The following is a 15,985-nucleotide window of genomic DNA, read 5'->3' on the forward strand; positions in this document are numbered from 1 at the left end:
TCTTTCTTCAGTTAAAGAATTCAGTCATAAATCACCTTATAGGCATCCAGGGGCTGGTTTGATGGGGGGGGTTCAAATATATGTTCTCATTGTCACTCACCTTTTTGTGTTAAGTGTATAATTTATGTGTTATGTGGTGTGTCTTGATAGTCTTATGAGTGGATGAATACAATTCTATAATACTCTAAATCTTCCCGGTGCAAGAATTCAGTTAGCTTACATTTTATCTCTTTCAAGTGCCAGAGGTGCCTAAGAGAGTGCCCCCAGAGAAAAAAATTGCTGTTCCAAAAAGAGAGGAAGCTCCACCAGCTAAAGGTACATCTAAACAAAATAACATTCTTTTCTTCATGTCTTAAGCATCTTGTTTTTGTGGTTTGCGTTTTTGATGGTGAAGTGAATCTGGTTTTAGTTATAATCCATTTACATTAGCTATGTATCCTTCATGTCGATTTCGTTGATAACTGTGCTTTAGATGCAGTCTTAAAACACCTGTAATTTTAGTTATTTAATATTATTACACTTAATATCTCTGAAGTGCCAGAAGTACCTAAGAAAGCAGTTCTAGAAGAAAAAATACCACATGTTCCTAAAGTAGAAGAGGCTCCACCTGCAAAAGGTACAATAACTTTTATTGTAATCTTAATTCAGTTTGCTCTGTTGTTTTGTTTTGTAAACAGAGTATTTGTCTGTGTCTAATCTTCTTTTTGAATAGTACATTTCTGTTACATGATGCTTTTGGCAGTTTTCCACTTTATAGAACCTAAAACTAAGTAATTTTTTTAAAGTGCCTGCAGTTCCTAAGAAACTTGTCCCTAAAGAAAAAGTACCTCCTGCTGTTCCTAAAAAAGTTGAGGCTCCTCCAGCTAAAGGTATGCTTTCCAGTAGAATGAAAGAATATGCTGTTTCTCAGCTTCTATTTGTATGTTCTGTATTGTTAGCAGTCATTTATTTGTGTTCCTGCTGTGAACTGTGCTCTAGGTGACCCTGCCTGAGCAGGAGGGTTGGACTAGATGATCTTTAAATGTCCCTTTTAACCTCAACCATTCTGTGATTCTGTGAATTCAACTGTACTGTACTGATTTAGCAACAGYGAATCATTAGATTATTTTGTATGTGCTGCACAATACTTAAAAAAAACTTTGTTTCTAAATATTGAATCTCTGTTATGTGTTATGTGCTCAGTGCCCTTAAGCAATTATTTGAAAACTTAGATTTAGCAGTCTGCAACATTGCTTTCACACTGGAATTAGAAATTCATCCATTTTACATTACTATCTTTCGAAGTGCCTGAAGTGCAAAAGAAAGCTACTTTTGAAGAGAGAGTACTCATTACAGAAGAAAGAGTGTCTGTTGCTGTTCCAGAGGAAATCCCATCACCTGAAGGTACACTGCAAAAAGAAATACCAGTGAGAAACTAGCTCTTGTGCTTTATCCGGAAGTCTGTTGTTTTGAGACCAAGAGCAAAATACACAAATATTTTGTGGTAGTTATTGTGTATGACTTTTGTGTTGCAATATTTTACAGACTTGCAGGCAATTAAGAGTCTCCTTTAGTGACATCAAGCATTTCAGTCCTGAATGCCAGGATCTCACCCCATTGACATGAATGGAAATTCTCCCACTGAATGCAATGATCTTTGAATCAGGCTTTCATGAAATCATAGTAAGAATGGATGTATAGATCTGAGGTTTGAGTCCTCTAATCAGGATGATAACCACACATTTTTTATACTGCCTACAAAGCTCTCTGTAGCCTTGCAGATAACAGCAGTATTCTTTCTGCACTGTTAGCTTCTCATCGACTTTTTTCATTCAGATTCTCAGACTGGGGGGAGGTTGAGGTCAGTTGTTTAAAGTAGTAAAATTTCACTGAGGATCTGCTTCTAGATAGCCAAAATCAACATTTTGACCTTTTTTTATATGCCATTAATGACTAGCCAGTCAAGACAATTTGCATATCTTTATTACAAAAATACAGCTGAATTTTTAAAAGCAGATGTATCAGTTATCCTTCTAAAATACGAACATGCAAATATATATTCATATGGATACATGCATTGTTAATTTCTGTTTGTTTCATGCAAATTAACCTATTATCCCAGAACAGGGTGATTTCCTCGATACAGTCATATTTGTAAACAGGTACACGCTAGCCTTCCCCTTCACTTCTTGACCTGTCCTTCTACTTTCATACAGTTAGATAAAGAAGCAACCTCTAATTCTTTGGCTGTTGTGTCCCTACTTCAGCTGTTGTCCTGAGGAAGTTTGGGGAGCTGAGACATTCTGATAGACTGACAGTTGACAGTGAGAGACATTTGAGAGATGCAACAGGGTAGGATACATGGGGCATGGATAAAACATACCATTCAGAGTAAATCATACATATGTGTGTATATAGCACTTTCTGCATTGTATGCATATCTATCATTGCCATATTGAACTCAGAAGAATTATTCTACATCTCATTCCATCCATGAATCCGTCCATCCACCAAAAACACTAAAATTAAACATTTTCTTTAAAGAACCAACAGTGGAAGAATGGTCTGAAGAGGAAATGGAGGAAGTGTCTATCTCAGTTCACAGAGAAGAGATTTCCGAAGGTATGACCACAATTCAGGAATACAAGGCAAAAGCTAATTTTTGTTTTGTACCAAAAGCAGTGTAAATGAATATTTTAGATTTTCTAGTTGCTTAAAGTCTGAAGTTTCATGTATTACAAACTTTGCTGCTAAGCATGTCTACAGTTTCTAAGACTTACTGTTAAAAGGTATAGTTAATCTCTTTGATACAGTGAAATTTCTTGGATGTTGAGAATTATCATCTCTTCACTTTTTTACAAAAATTCTCTCTTGGAAATTATTGCTTCACCTATTTTTCTGTATAGTGTAAAGGTCCTTCAGAATATCATGATGCATTCTGGTTTCTCAGACCATTTCATGGTAAAATGACTAAGTTGTTTCCACCTGTAACTTTATTGGTGGTAATGTGATGCTGTGAATAGCAGTAAACCACAGATTGACTGAATTTCCTTTACAAGTAACACCATAGAAATTGTTCACAAAGGGCAGCTTTAGCCGAGGAAATTTCTTGGTATTTGGGAGAGAGGCTTTCTCAAAGTGGGCAAATTCCAACAGTAGTGAACTAGTGGACCTAGAAATGGAAAGTGCTGATTTGCTACTTCAAATGCTTAGCATTTTCAAATTCCATAGAAATACAAGGTGAGGGCTCAATTTCAGTTCCATTTAAGTTACTTGGAGTGGTTCCACTGGTTTCAGAGAGAGAAGGATGAATACAGTTTTTGCAACCTAGCAGTACTGGAGGTGTTTGTTAGTAACACACACTGCTCATTCTTGTCTTTTCAATTTCTTTATTACTTGTCAGGGTAGTAAATTCAATAATAGATATCAAATATTGAATTTTAAGTATTTTTAATTTTAATATTTTAAAGTGACTGAAGAAGAGTCTTACTATGTAGAGGAGAGGGTAACTGCTCCTAAAAGAGAAGAAGCCCCACCTGCTAAAGGTATAGATTCTTTTCATTATAAAATTTTGATTATTTCAGTCTCAAAGTTCATTGTTTTGTCAGTTTGAGTCCACTATGTGTTTTATCTCATTTTGTGTTCTTTTGTGTTAAAGACATTTGCTTGATATAGTGATACTATTCCCCCTTTTAAAACTGTGTAATGTAATCTTTTAAAGTGCCAGAGAAGCCTAGGAGAGTTGTTCCTGAACCAAAAATTCCAGCTGCCCCTAAAGAAGCTCCAGCAGCTAAAGGTAGACAACAGTTTCTCATCTGAGTGATGTATACATGTATCTTCAAGGGCATAATGTTTGTCTTACTGTCTTGTTTGTACACATTGACACCAGTAGTGTTTGCTTCCAGTGATGAATGGTTGTTTCAAATTCCATTGTGTACCGTGCAAAGTGTTTGTGTTAACTCAGTAAAATGCTTTTTTTTACTTAAAAAAACCAAAACACTGTGATGTAGTAGACAATTACAAACATTGGAGTTTAATATTCTTTCTCATCTTCCTTCTCATTTTTACTCATATTTCTAAAGTGCCTGAAGTTCGTAAGAAAGCTGTTCCTAAAGAGAAAGTATCTGTCCCTGTTCCTAAAAAAATGGAAGCTCCACCAGCAATAGGTATATAGGTGGTTTGTTCCTTTTGCAAAAAATGTCTCTTTGCTGCATCCCTTAGCTAACACATAAGCATGCTGGTAAAAAATATAGTTCACATATCAAATTTCGGCAGCATTAAACATGTACTTATGTCTGTCTGTTTACAGTGTAGCTTGAGGCCTGTGTCTTGTTGATGAGATTTACATGTTGTTTTCTCTTCTGTCTTGTGCTGGTTAGTGTGATAAATACAATTGTCTAAAGTTACACAATCTTTTTTAAGAACCTCCAGAAGAACAAGTGCCCACTTTTGAGATAGAATTTGAAGAGCCTCCATCAACCAAAGGTAAATACAAAGAGAGTAGTATTCTCATGGAGCTTTTTTGTCTAGTCTTACAGCATTTGTATTTAGGCATTTTAGATGTAGAAATTTTTCTTTGTTAGTGTCTGTAATCTCAGTCTGGATCTTACCTTTGTTTTTACTATTGCTCGTCTTCTTTGTTTTTACCGTGGCTATAAATTATACTCTTCTGAAGAGTCTTATTTTTGTTCTTATTGAAAGTTCTTTAACATTTTCTTATATAAAAAATCAGATGAGGTAGGACAAACTTACATAGGTCTGCTAAATACGAAGCTGCATTTCAAATATTACAATTAAATATTTTACGTTTAATATTTTTAAGTGACTGAAGTGCACAGGAAAATTATCACAGAAGAAAAAGCTGCTGTTGCTAAAAAAGAGGAGGCTCCACCAAAAAGAGGTATATCATTTTTTAGTGCTATACAAGAAAAGTATCTGTTATAATACTGGCTTATATTTCTAATATCTGATTATATAGCATAAATTGTATGTTTCAGTGTTTCCCTTTCTTTTTTTATGTGCCTTAAAGGAATTTTAGGTCTCTGCATTTGTGTTTTGTCATCTGATTATGTTCAGAAATGATGCTTGATTCAAAATCTTTTAAAATAAACTTTTTTTTTTTTTTTTTAATGCCACCAGTGCCCAAGAAGCCTGTGCCAGAAGAGAAAGTGCCTGTTCCAGTTCCACGGAAAGTGGCAGCTCCACCAGCTAAAGGTACATAAGTTCTTTTGAAAGTAGAGAAGGCTCCTACATATCAGGAGTCAGTGCACCTCATACTTATCATTCGCTTGGTTAATAGAATCCCAGTGTCTACTAAATTGATTCTAAAGTAAAAGGAACTTCACCCTCTCCCCTCCAAAAGAATCCAGAAGGTGACAGAGAACAGTCACATAACTGCACTCCTTGCATATTCTAAGCAGCTAGTCATTTCATTGATTACACTGGCTGCTTAAGAGCTTTGGAAAGCTGAGTGAAAACATTTATTCAGTGAAGAAGTTCGATAAAAACAAACATATTTAGAAAAAAACAACTATCAATGTTTTATGATGTCATCAGTATTCAGAACAGAGGTTTTCAAACTTACAAGCGAGTTCTCTGCTTCTGTGATTTTCTTGTGCTTAGAAAGTGATTTTGTTATGTGTTCTATATGTATGGTGTTCTGTGGTTAAATTACCTTTCTGAAGAGCCTAGATATGGATTTTGCATCCTACTTTTGTCTCCATCTTTGCAACTTACTTCATGTTGTGTGAATATGCTGTTAGCTTTTTGATATGTTTTGACTCTTATCTAATATTTTATTGATTATTTTGGTAGATAATATACATTATTTCAATATTTATCTATGTTCCTGCTGTTAGTAAAGTTGCACAGTATCTCAAAGCGTCTAATTTATCTAGGAAATTTATTCCTGGAAACCCCCAAACTATTACTCTTCAAGATACAAAATACATATCTAGCTACTATGCGTTAAAGCTTAAGCAAGCCATTGTCTCTATTAATTTAAATGTCTTTATGTTTGGTGTGATTGTGGTGTTTATTGTAAGATTACATATTCTTGCTATGTAAATATGTTGTAAGATACATATTCTTGCTATGTAAATGTGTAATATTTCCCCAAAGTTGCTTGCCTGTAATTGTTTTGTATGAACTTCAGAAAGTGTGTGAATTTTTTAGAATTTAGTATTCTTACAATTGCTATCTTTAAAGTGCCAGAAGCTCCAAAGAAAATTGTCACAGAAGAAAAAGTATCCATTGCTGTTCCAAAAAGAAAAGTGTCTCCACCACCAGAAGGTACTCCTGCTCATCGTTTAATCTATGAACAGACTGTCTGTAATGCAGTACCACCAGAGCTTCAAGCCTGCTGCCCTGGCACTTTTCTTGAAGTTCTGACATTCCATGATGGTCCCAAGGAAACCTGAACAGAGTCCTTGAGAAATATTAGAGATATATTTTCCCCAGTTCCTCTGGGTGTGGGAGGTATAAGGAAATAACTGTTTTTCTAAGAAATCTTTAATGGGATAGGTATTATTGTACACAGTGTTGCACCAGAAAAAAAAATATTAAAATAGACTCTGTCTTTGAAGTAGCAACAGAAGAAGAACACTGGGCTATTTCAGAGGAAGTGTCCATTTCTCTTCACACAGAAGAGGAGATTTCATACACAGGTATGAACAGACTAAAAAAATTCTATGTTCAGATATGTGTCTTATCAGCTACTCTAAAAAAGCAAGACAACAAAACACATAGTTTCAAGTTCTGTGCATCAGGGATTCATTTGTCCTGAATGTGAACCTTTTAGAATACCAAAGGAATTCCAGAACAGTATTAAAGTCTTACAAAAGGCTTAAATCTTTCTCCTGGCTTATTGTTGTTGTTACAGTGGAAGCCCAGTCATTTCACTAGCTCCTCTTTTGCAAATCTTGCCACCTCTCTGCCCTTGGATGAAAAACAGGGCAACCTTTTCCTTCATTTATATTAATATGCTTTCCTCTTCTTGCAAAGTCTGTCCTTTCTTGTTCTGTGATAGCAATTCCTCATCTAAATGTGCAGGTCAAAGAAACAACCTTTACCTCAGCCTTTGCTGTTCTTTGTTTCATGGCTGGCTGAGACACTTAGCACATTCCCAGGTATTGAACATGCCAACACAAGGGCTTTGAAAAAAGTTCACAGGTTTTGAAGCATATTCATTGCCATATCACTTTGGGAAGCAATCTATTGATTTCTTGAAGTTGAGCCACAAGGTACTTCAGACTTGCTGCTTGCAGACATGTTGCTGTTGAGAAACAACATTATTAAGCACTCTGGACGTATCAGCTTGGGTTTGAATTAAAAGGTTAATACAACCACATTAGTGTGAAGTTAAATAATCTACTGAGTCTCTCTCTTGGAGAATGATGTGGGCAGGAGGATCTTGAGTATTAAGAGGAGGATGGAAGAAGACCTTTTTCTAGCTTCCTGTAAGGCAAGGATCATATGCCAGCTGGTCTTGGCAGAGAAAGTCAAAGCAAAAAACAATCAAAGGCAACACACTCTTGTGGGACACCAAATAGAGGTGCAGTAGTTGAGACAAAATAATCCAAATGAGCCTGTGCTTCCTGGCAAGGACACTGATGCGCAATGCAGTTTTTGTAATCACTTCAACTGGTTACCAGTTCCAATCAATTTTAGTTTGAGATTTCAAATTCAGATGTACCTGATACTTGGAATTAAACATCAGGGCTCTGCCAGGATATGTTTAAAGAACTCATCAGGCATCACATTGCCCTAAAAATAACTTCTACTTAACAACCATCAAGACTTGTGGCAGCCACTCAGTCCACATCTACTCTCACCATTAGTTGAAGAAAGCTGGTAGAAATTCTCAAATCTGTCACTGACAAAATGGATTTCATCTCTTAAGAAGATCGAAAAGATCTCAGATCTATTAAGAAAATGCTGAAGTTATTCTCTGAGTTGGCAAGCCTAACAGTTTCCCAGTTGTTAAATCCTAGAGTAATTTTCTGTTCATGGTTTCCCATGGTATTGATCACAAATTTCCCAGAAGACCTGCTTCAGAAGAGAGCCATGCACTACTGTTCTAAAAAAGAGAATATGCTACTTAAAGTGTGCGTTCTTTCTGGACAAATCTCAAAGAGTGGAAAAGATCACATCTTAATCTTTTGGAATTTTTAAAATTGAGACAGAATTTTCTGCTCTCATTGGCAATGGCTGCTTGCCATGTCTGAATATACACTTGGCAAAGTAGTCAACAGAAGGGGAAAACTGCCTTCCTTGCTGAGCCATGAGTTCTTCTGTCTTTAATTAGGCCAGAGCTTTCATCCATTGAAATGTTTATTGTTTCCTTATTGAATAGCTGCCTAATTGCTTCTGTAATAACACGTCCAATGTCAATAAGCACAGTTGCCTTTTACGTATTAACCATGTATTTGTAAGATATCTTTTTATGTTTTTTGCCAACAATATTTTTTGCTTTTAAACAATACTTTCTAAAATTCTTAAATATAAATGTACTGTATCTTTTAAGTGCCTGATGCACCAGAGAGGGCTATCATTGAAGAAAGACTACCAATTTCTCCTCCTAAAAAAATGGCAAGACCACCAGCTAAAGGTATACTGGATAGAGTATTGAAAAATGATATACATGTTTTTTGTATATGGTATGTTCCATGTGCAGTGAGTAATTCTTTGTTTTCTATGGAATGTTCTTCTTTTGGTTTAATTCTTACTAGACAATGCCCTGTGGTCCTTAGCATTAGTAAGATCTGTGTGCTAAATTTAAAGATTCTTATCTTTGCTATCTTTTTAAGTGCCTGAAGTACACAAGACAGTGGTCCGAAAAGAAAAAGTATATGTTGAAGTTCCTCAGTATGAAAAGGAGGTACCACAATATGAAGAGGAAGAAGAGATACCACAATATGAAGAGGAAGTAATCCATTACAAAGAGGAAGTCCGCCATTATGAAGAATTTGCTCACTATGAGGAGGAAGTTCCTCAGTATGAAGAAGTTCCTCAATATGAAGAAGTCACCCATTATGAAGAGGAAGCTGCTTATTATGAAGAGGAAGTGCCTCCATATGAGGAAGAGGAAGTACAAGTTCCCCAATATGAAGAGAAGGCTCTCCCACCAGTTAGAGGTATACTTTAATTCTAGGGTTATATGAGAAAAGGTAATACCTTTTGACTCTGTTAATGTGTTGAAGTTTTGTTTTAATATTTTCCGGTGTACTTTCCAGTGTACCTTCTCCCAAGATATTTAATGATTAGTATACATTGTAGAAAATGTGTTGGATGGTTGTATGCCTACTGTTCATTCCTCTTTCACAGGAAGTCTATATAATCCACTAAGGAAACTTAAATCAACTTTATTTCATCCTTGCCTGGGATCTAATCTTGCTATCACTCTGTTTGGAATGCCTAGAAATGTTTATGAGAATTCTGCAATCACAGACAAAAAATATTTTTTATCTAGGAAATAGGTAGGATATTTGAAAATGAATGATTTAGGAACACAAGTTTCATTGTGTTACACTCAGAAATATTTGAAAACCCCATCATTGTTTGGGGGTTTTTGAGGGGGGAAGGGAATAATATATTTTCATGGAAAGCAAAGGCATAAAAGTTCTATTAAATTACCATATTTTCATACTTGCAGTTGTAGATGCTTTTCTTTGGAGTGTATTTTTATGGAGATGGTGTAAATTTTCAACATTGTTAGTACAGGATGAACATACTATTCACAACTTAGAGAGGGCAGCTAGATCATTCCAAGATGTTTGTAATAAAGCCTTTCAACATCCTACGTCATAATATAAAGACATAGACTAGCTATGCCTGATTTTCCAAAGGGGTCTTAATCATTTAAGAGTACTTAAAAATGTTAATATTTGCCAGTCCTTACTCAAATCATGCCATTGTGTCTCTTCTCCAAAGAGAAGTTTAGGATTTCTTTTGACTAACTAATGTATGTCAGAACTATATCCAATGTTATTCGCACTAGAATTTTAATATATTGGTTAGCACCTTTTCCTGTGCACTGTGAAAGCAAGGTTTGTCCTGAGCAAGAACAAGACTCAGGTTAACTAAAATTTCCCTTGATTCTATGATAGTAGTTCAGCTTAATTCATATGTGCTCCAAACTTTCTTCAGCCCACTCAGAGCCAGTGGGCTTACTCTCCTGCCATCATAAAACTTGCATGGATATTTCTGGTTTCTGAGTACAAAGACTGCTAAGATACATTTTAGTTGAAATCTTTGTCTCACTGCAGTTAAAGGGAAAATTTCTATTGATTTTAGCAGAGTCAGGATTTTTTTTCTTTGTATCAAAGCAAGCCACTCATAAACATTGCTATTACCCACCAAATTCTGGTATAAACAGTTGGGTACTTGTAATGTGTCCATAGTTCTGTGTTAGAAGCAAATCCATTGATAAACTTGATCCACTTGCTTTTTTTCATGTAGATACCACTGGCAGATTTCTGAGGAAAAAAATGTATTTGGCAATTTATATTAAATATATATCCTAAATCTGCTTATTCAGCGTGATTAAATGTTATCTATTACATGGCTGAGAAGCATTAGGATGATAGTTCTTGAGGAAAATAAGGAGAAAAGTAGTAAAACCACTAATTATCTGATACAGCAATTTATATAAAATAGTCATTTATTAGAATGTTCATTTTCATCCATTTTTAACATTTTTAATTTGCTCCAAAAATTTAAGAAAAAATGTAAAGCTGTATTTTTTCAAGGTTCCCCACCGTAATACTTCTTAATATTCTCTTAAAGCTGGTTTTGAAAAGTTAAACTTCATCTTACTCAAACTTTGGATCGGCAAATATCCCCTTGAATTTAAAATCGCTATGCTTGATGACATCAGTGGCTGAGGAGGGAGAATGAGCTTAATAGAAGCAACTACATTTTGTTTGCTGTTTTATTTTGTCTTAATGTGCAACCTATGTTAAATCACAGCTGTATGTTCTGGGTGTGTATTTGAGGTTTGTGCTAGGGATGCTTGCTTGCACTTTATGTTCCTGTTGTTTTAGAAGTAAATTCCTAAAACAATATGGTATCTTTCAAGTGCCTGAGGTGCCCAAGAAGCCTGTTCCAGAGGAAAAAATATCTGTTCTGGAGAAAAAAGAAGCTCCTCCAGCAAAAGGTACATTATCTTTTGTTAGCAAACGTTCTCCAAATATCTAACACGCAATATTTCTCAGATGCTTTAGTTAAACATTACTTTTCTTGTTCTTGTGGGAGGGAACTCTTCATATAAAAAGTTTGTGGTGCTGCCTTTTTTGTTTCTTTTCCATTTTGAATAGCTTGTGCATTATTCTTAAACCAAAATTATATTTTTGAAGTGCCTGAGGTGCCAAAGAAACCTGTACCAGAAAAGAAAGTTCCAGTGCCAAAGAAGGAGGAAGCTCCACCAGCTAAAGGTATATCAACTTGTAATTAGTAGTGCTCAGAAAGATCTTCTAGACTTGTTTTATCTTCTCACTTGTGTTAAACGTATGATAGCAAAAGGACTGTTGCTGTTAAGAACTGTGGTTCTTTATGTTTGTATTCAATAGTTTAGTGTCACTGTCTTTTAAATCATGGCATTTTAGCTTCTTGTCCAAAACTCAATTTACAATAATATCTTTAAAGTGCCTGAAGTACCAAAGAAACCTGTGCCAGAAGAGAAGGTCCCTGCTCCTGTACTGAAAAAGAAGGAAGCTCCACCAGCTAAAGGTATAGCAGCTCTTGACTTGAGTGCATTAAGAAAAATTGTTTTTTGTTCTTTGTTCACCTTTCCTCTTTGAAATAATGTAGTGCAAAAAGACAGATTTCTGTTATCATCAGTATTCCTTGTCATTGCACTTGATTCATGTCACTTCTCTTTACCTTATGGTTCAAAAACCTAAGCTTAATTCTTAAACCATAATAATATCTTTAAAGTGCCTGAAGTACCAAAGAAACCTGTGCCAGAAGAGAAGGTCCCTACTCCTGTACTGAAAAAGAAGGAAGCTCCGCCAGCTAAAGGTATAGCAGCTCTTGACTTAAGTGCATTAAGAAAAATTACTTTTTGTTCTTTGTTCACCTTTCCTCTTTGAAATAATGTAGTGCAAAAAGACAGATTTCTGTTATCATCAGTATTCTTTGTCATTGCACTTGATTCATGTCACTTCTCTTTACCTTATGGTTCAAAAACTTAAGCTTAATTCTTAAACCATAATAATATTTTTAAAGTGCCTGAAGTACCAAAGAAACCTGTGCCAGAAGAGAAGGTACTTGTCCCTGGGCCTAAAAAAGTTGAACCTCCACCAGCCAAAGGTACATGAGTGTGTGATTCAACCACGTAATTCTAGTTTTATTTCTCTGCTTTAGAAGACTGCGGGTAACAATCCCATTCCTCTTCCTAATGTATTTGATCTGGAACCATTCACTGATGTTACGTGTGATCATTTCTGTTAGTCATATGTTTGTTCTACACTTTGCAAATTTATGCGTTTGTGTCTTGTGTTGTGTCTCTCTTTTGAAGTGGAACAAAGGATAATAGTTATTTATATATCTAAATGATTTTAAATTACTTGCTCTTTCAAAAACAGCTGTTCCGTAGGTAGATAATGTACCTAAACAGCCAGATTTCCCCCCTTAACCCTACTACATCAACTTTTAATTCTGTAGTTTATATGTTTCAAAATTTAAAATTGTGTGAATCTGTGGATAAAGCATACACTTTTAAAATCAATGTTATCTTTCTTGCAAAATTAAGTTTAACATATTTGTGTAGTTATCTTAATGTCAATTATGTTATCATTTTACTTTGTTTTATGTTACATTGAAAATTAATTTCTTAAACAAAAATGTCTTTAAAGTGCCTGAAGTGCCCAAGAAAGTTCCAGAAAAGAAAGTAGCTGTTTCTGTGCCTAAAAAGCCAGAACTTCCACCAGACAAAGGTATCTTTTCTCATAACTGAACATACAAATGATGCATCTTACTAGAATTAAACTGATGGTACTGCTACTTATGGTAGCAGTTTGTGTCAAATGTACTTGCTAATTCATACTCTTCAGCTTGTGTGTGACTTGTCTCTCGGTTTCTGATGTCATGTACAGTGTGATCTGTGTGTGACGTTTTAATTTTCCTACAATTAAATACTATCTTTGAAGTGCCAGAAATACCAAGACCTCCCCCTGAAGAGGTACCAGTTTTTGTTACTGAGGAAGAGGAAGAGGAAGCTGTTCCAGAGATATCAGCAAAAGGTACACCATTCCTTCTTGAAAGTTATCAGAGTGCTCTGTTCAGTTCATTAAGCTATCTTCACCTCTATTCATTTTAAGTTTGATGTAAACCTTAGCTATCATTTTAAGGGAGTTTCTTCATCTTTTGGGTGTTTGTGATCTTGCTCCATGTTTTTAGTGGTTTGATGCTTTAAAAGTAATTGAAAATTTTTTTACGAAATGATGTCTTTAAAGTGCCAGAGATGCCCAAGAGAGCTGTCCCAGAAGAAAAAGTGCCTGTTGCAGTTCCTAAAGTAAAGAAATTTCCACCAGCTAAAGGTATATCACCTTGTGGTGTGTGCAGACAATTCCTCTCCCTTACATTTTCATATTTCTATGGAATCTTAATTTAAAACTCATAGTTTATACCCATGTAAAGTCAGATCCTTGGTTCTAGCACCCTGATGATCCTCTGCAGCAAAAAATGCTAGGTCTCAGGTAGGGCTTCATTGTCTATTTTGTTTTTGACTTCGGTGGGCTGAAAATCAGACCTTGAATGATCTGCTGGTTTTCCATTTTAAGCATCTGCCTTAAATAACATGATGCATTGTGATATCATTACTCAGAACCAGTGTTCCGATGACATAGTGTTTAAACAAAATACCTGGAACAATGATTTATGGGCCTTTATCTGGAAAATCTTCAGGTCAGGAAGATCATTCTGACACATATCTTTACAGTGTATGCTCAAATCTCAAGCCTATTAGCTAAACTGATGCAAAAAGAAAATCAAAACTCAATTGACCCTGTGAGTAGCCGGAAGATGGACCCTAAATGTGAAATTCAAGATGGAAGCAGATTATTGCAGAGATTACCCCTTGGTGCTGAACATTTTCTACCTGAGCAGCTGAGTTGTTTAGAACAAAATTGGAAAGCAGACACTGACAGTTTTTTGTGAAAAATATTAGATGCCACTAATTTTTTACAACCTCCTTGTAGCATATGTTGCTGATGTTTATGGTCAGCAATGATGCTGTGTAGTTAAGAACTGGGCATGGAGAGCTAATCTTCAAATAATTCATATAACCCAATTCCATTTTGCTGTTTTTAGGAGAAGAGAGGAAAATAACTAGTAGAATTTTCTTGTCAATTACCATTGTTATTTTAAAGTTGTTGTCCTTGTGTTTTATGTTGTGAATTTTTCTTTGGAATGTTGCAAAAGTAAAATTCTTAAAATAAAATAATGTCTTTAAAGTGCCTGAGGTGCCAAAGAAAGTTGTGCCTGAAGAAAAGCTTCCCATTTTTGTTCCTGAGGAGGAAGAAGAAGAAGAAGAAGAAGAAACTATTCCAGAAATACCAGCAAAAGGTACATTGTCTCTTCTTACAAGTTACCAGGGAGATCTTTTGGGTTTGTTAAGATTCGTCTTTATTTCTTGTTCTAAACTGTATATAAATCTTAATGTCTTCTGGGGGAGTTTCTTATCTTGTTTCATGTTTTTTAATGTTTTTAATGCTTGGAAAGTAATTTTAAAATATGTTTGCAAAATGTCTTTAAAGAGCCGGAGGTTCCTAAGAAACCTGTTCCAAAAGAAAAAATACCTGTACCTACTCCTGAAAAACTGGAGCTTCCTCCAGAAAAAGGTACATAAATTAATATCTAGGAAAATAATCAGTGTTGTTATTCTCATTCAACAGCTCTACATATATATATTTTTTTACTTACATTATTTTTGTGCCCGTGCTGTCTTTTCTGTTTTGATGTCTAGGGCAGTCTATCAAATTTCTAACAAAAAATAAACTCTACAATGATTTGACTTTTTGAAGAAGTCTTTCTCTGGATATAAAGTATCTTTTGTTTATATTTCAGTTTCATCTTTAAACCATATCCTGCAAATAAGTTCTTATTTCAGTATATATGTTTGTGTATGGTTTGTGTTGTCTTTCTAATACTACTGGTCGATAACATTCTTAAAATAAAAAAAATGTCTTTAAAGTGCCCACGGTGCCTAAGAAACCTGTTCCTGAAGAGAAAGTACCTGTTCCTAAAAAGGTGCCAGATCTACCAGCTAAAGGTATTGCCGTTTGTAAATGTTGTAGCATTAGTAGATAACATTCTTCATACAGTTGAACTTGGTTTTAGTATGTCTGTCTTGTATTATATTTGCCACTATATTGTTTATTTGTTTGTAAGTTTCTGTTCTGCTGTTCCTAAGTTTCTGGGTTTGTGTGTATTTCAAAATTGTGCAACAAGAACACTGAAGTCAAATCATATCTTTAAAGTAGCAAAGGTGCCTAAGAAAATTGTTCCTGAAGAGAAGGTGCCTGTTGCCCACCCTGAAAAAGTGGAGGTTCCAGCTGCAAAAGGTATATGTGCTCCCAATTATGATTATTATTATACATACTAAAAATACTCTTGACCTTCTTCTTTCTGACTTTGCCATTGTCATGAGATTTCTGCTCTAATTTATGTTAAAACTCTTCAGTATCAAAGTTTGGGTTGTAAAACCGTAAAGCTTTGTTTCCTGTGTCATTTACTCATACTACATTAAGATTTTTAAAATTCCTAAAAGAAAACCATATCTTTAAAGTTCCTGAGGTGCAAAAAAGGCCTGTTGCAGAAGAGAAAGTGCCAGTTGCTGTCCCCAAACCCAAAGAACCACCACCAGCTAAAGGTACAGATTTACTTCTTATTCCTCCCAAAGATTTGTTTTTCCTCTTCATTTCTAAATCTTTTAGAATTATTTACTGTTTCAAGAGCATATTCTACTTTATTGTAACTTATGTTTGTGGTTATCAAGAATAGTTTC

The 15,985-nt window shown here is 35.1% G+C and overlaps 1 protein-coding gene across 1 annotated transcript in view; it reads left to right on the forward strand.

Annotated features, from left to right (window-relative positions):
- LOC112967714 (titin-like) overlaps window positions 1-15,850 on the forward strand; it is a gene marked incomplete at its 3' end in the record, with an annotated part of 112,945 nt that extends 97,095 nt beyond the window's left edge. The window contains exons 69-93 of the mRNA XM_026069155.1: window positions 238-315; window positions 536-616; window positions 786-869; window positions 1,285-1,383; window positions 2,524-2,601; window positions 3,450-3,524; window positions 3,701-3,775; window positions 4,062-4,145; window positions 4,402-4,464; window positions 4,802-4,879; window positions 5,119-5,193; window positions 6,187-6,309; window positions 8,504-8,587; window positions 8,787-9,113; window positions 11,334-11,411; window positions 11,623-11,706; window positions 11,914-11,997; window positions 12,205-12,288; window positions 12,834-12,914; window positions 13,128-13,220; window positions 13,434-13,517; window positions 14,434-14,544; window positions 14,736-14,819; window positions 15,173-15,250; window positions 15,749-15,850. Of these exons, the coding sequence (XP_025924940.1) occupies window positions 238-315; window positions 536-616; window positions 786-869; window positions 1,285-1,383; window positions 2,524-2,601; window positions 3,450-3,524; window positions 3,701-3,775; window positions 4,062-4,145; window positions 4,402-4,464; window positions 4,802-4,879; window positions 5,119-5,193; window positions 6,187-6,309; window positions 8,504-8,587; window positions 8,787-9,113; window positions 11,334-11,411; window positions 11,623-11,706; window positions 11,914-11,997; window positions 12,205-12,288; window positions 12,834-12,914; window positions 13,128-13,220; window positions 13,434-13,517; window positions 14,434-14,544; window positions 14,736-14,819; window positions 15,173-15,250; window positions 15,749-15,850 (2,367 nt within the window). The remainder of the gene's footprint in view (window positions 1-237; window positions 316-535; window positions 617-785; window positions 870-1,284; window positions 1,384-2,523; window positions 2,602-3,449; window positions 3,525-3,700; window positions 3,776-4,061; window positions 4,146-4,401; window positions 4,465-4,801; window positions 4,880-5,118; window positions 5,194-6,186; window positions 6,310-8,503; window positions 8,588-8,786; window positions 9,114-11,333; window positions 11,412-11,622; window positions 11,707-11,913; window positions 11,998-12,204; window positions 12,289-12,833; window positions 12,915-13,127; window positions 13,221-13,433; window positions 13,518-14,433; window positions 14,545-14,735; window positions 14,820-15,172; window positions 15,251-15,748) is intronic.
- Window positions 15,851-15,985: the final 135 nt, after the last annotated feature.

This window comes from Apteryx rowi, unplaced genomic scaffold, assembly GCF_003343035.1.
Source record: "Apteryx rowi isolate R43461 unplaced genomic scaffold, aptRow1 scaffold_1055, whole genome shotgun sequence".
Taxonomy (NCBI): Eukaryota; Metazoa; Chordata; class Aves; order Apterygiformes; family Apterygidae; genus Apteryx; species Apteryx rowi.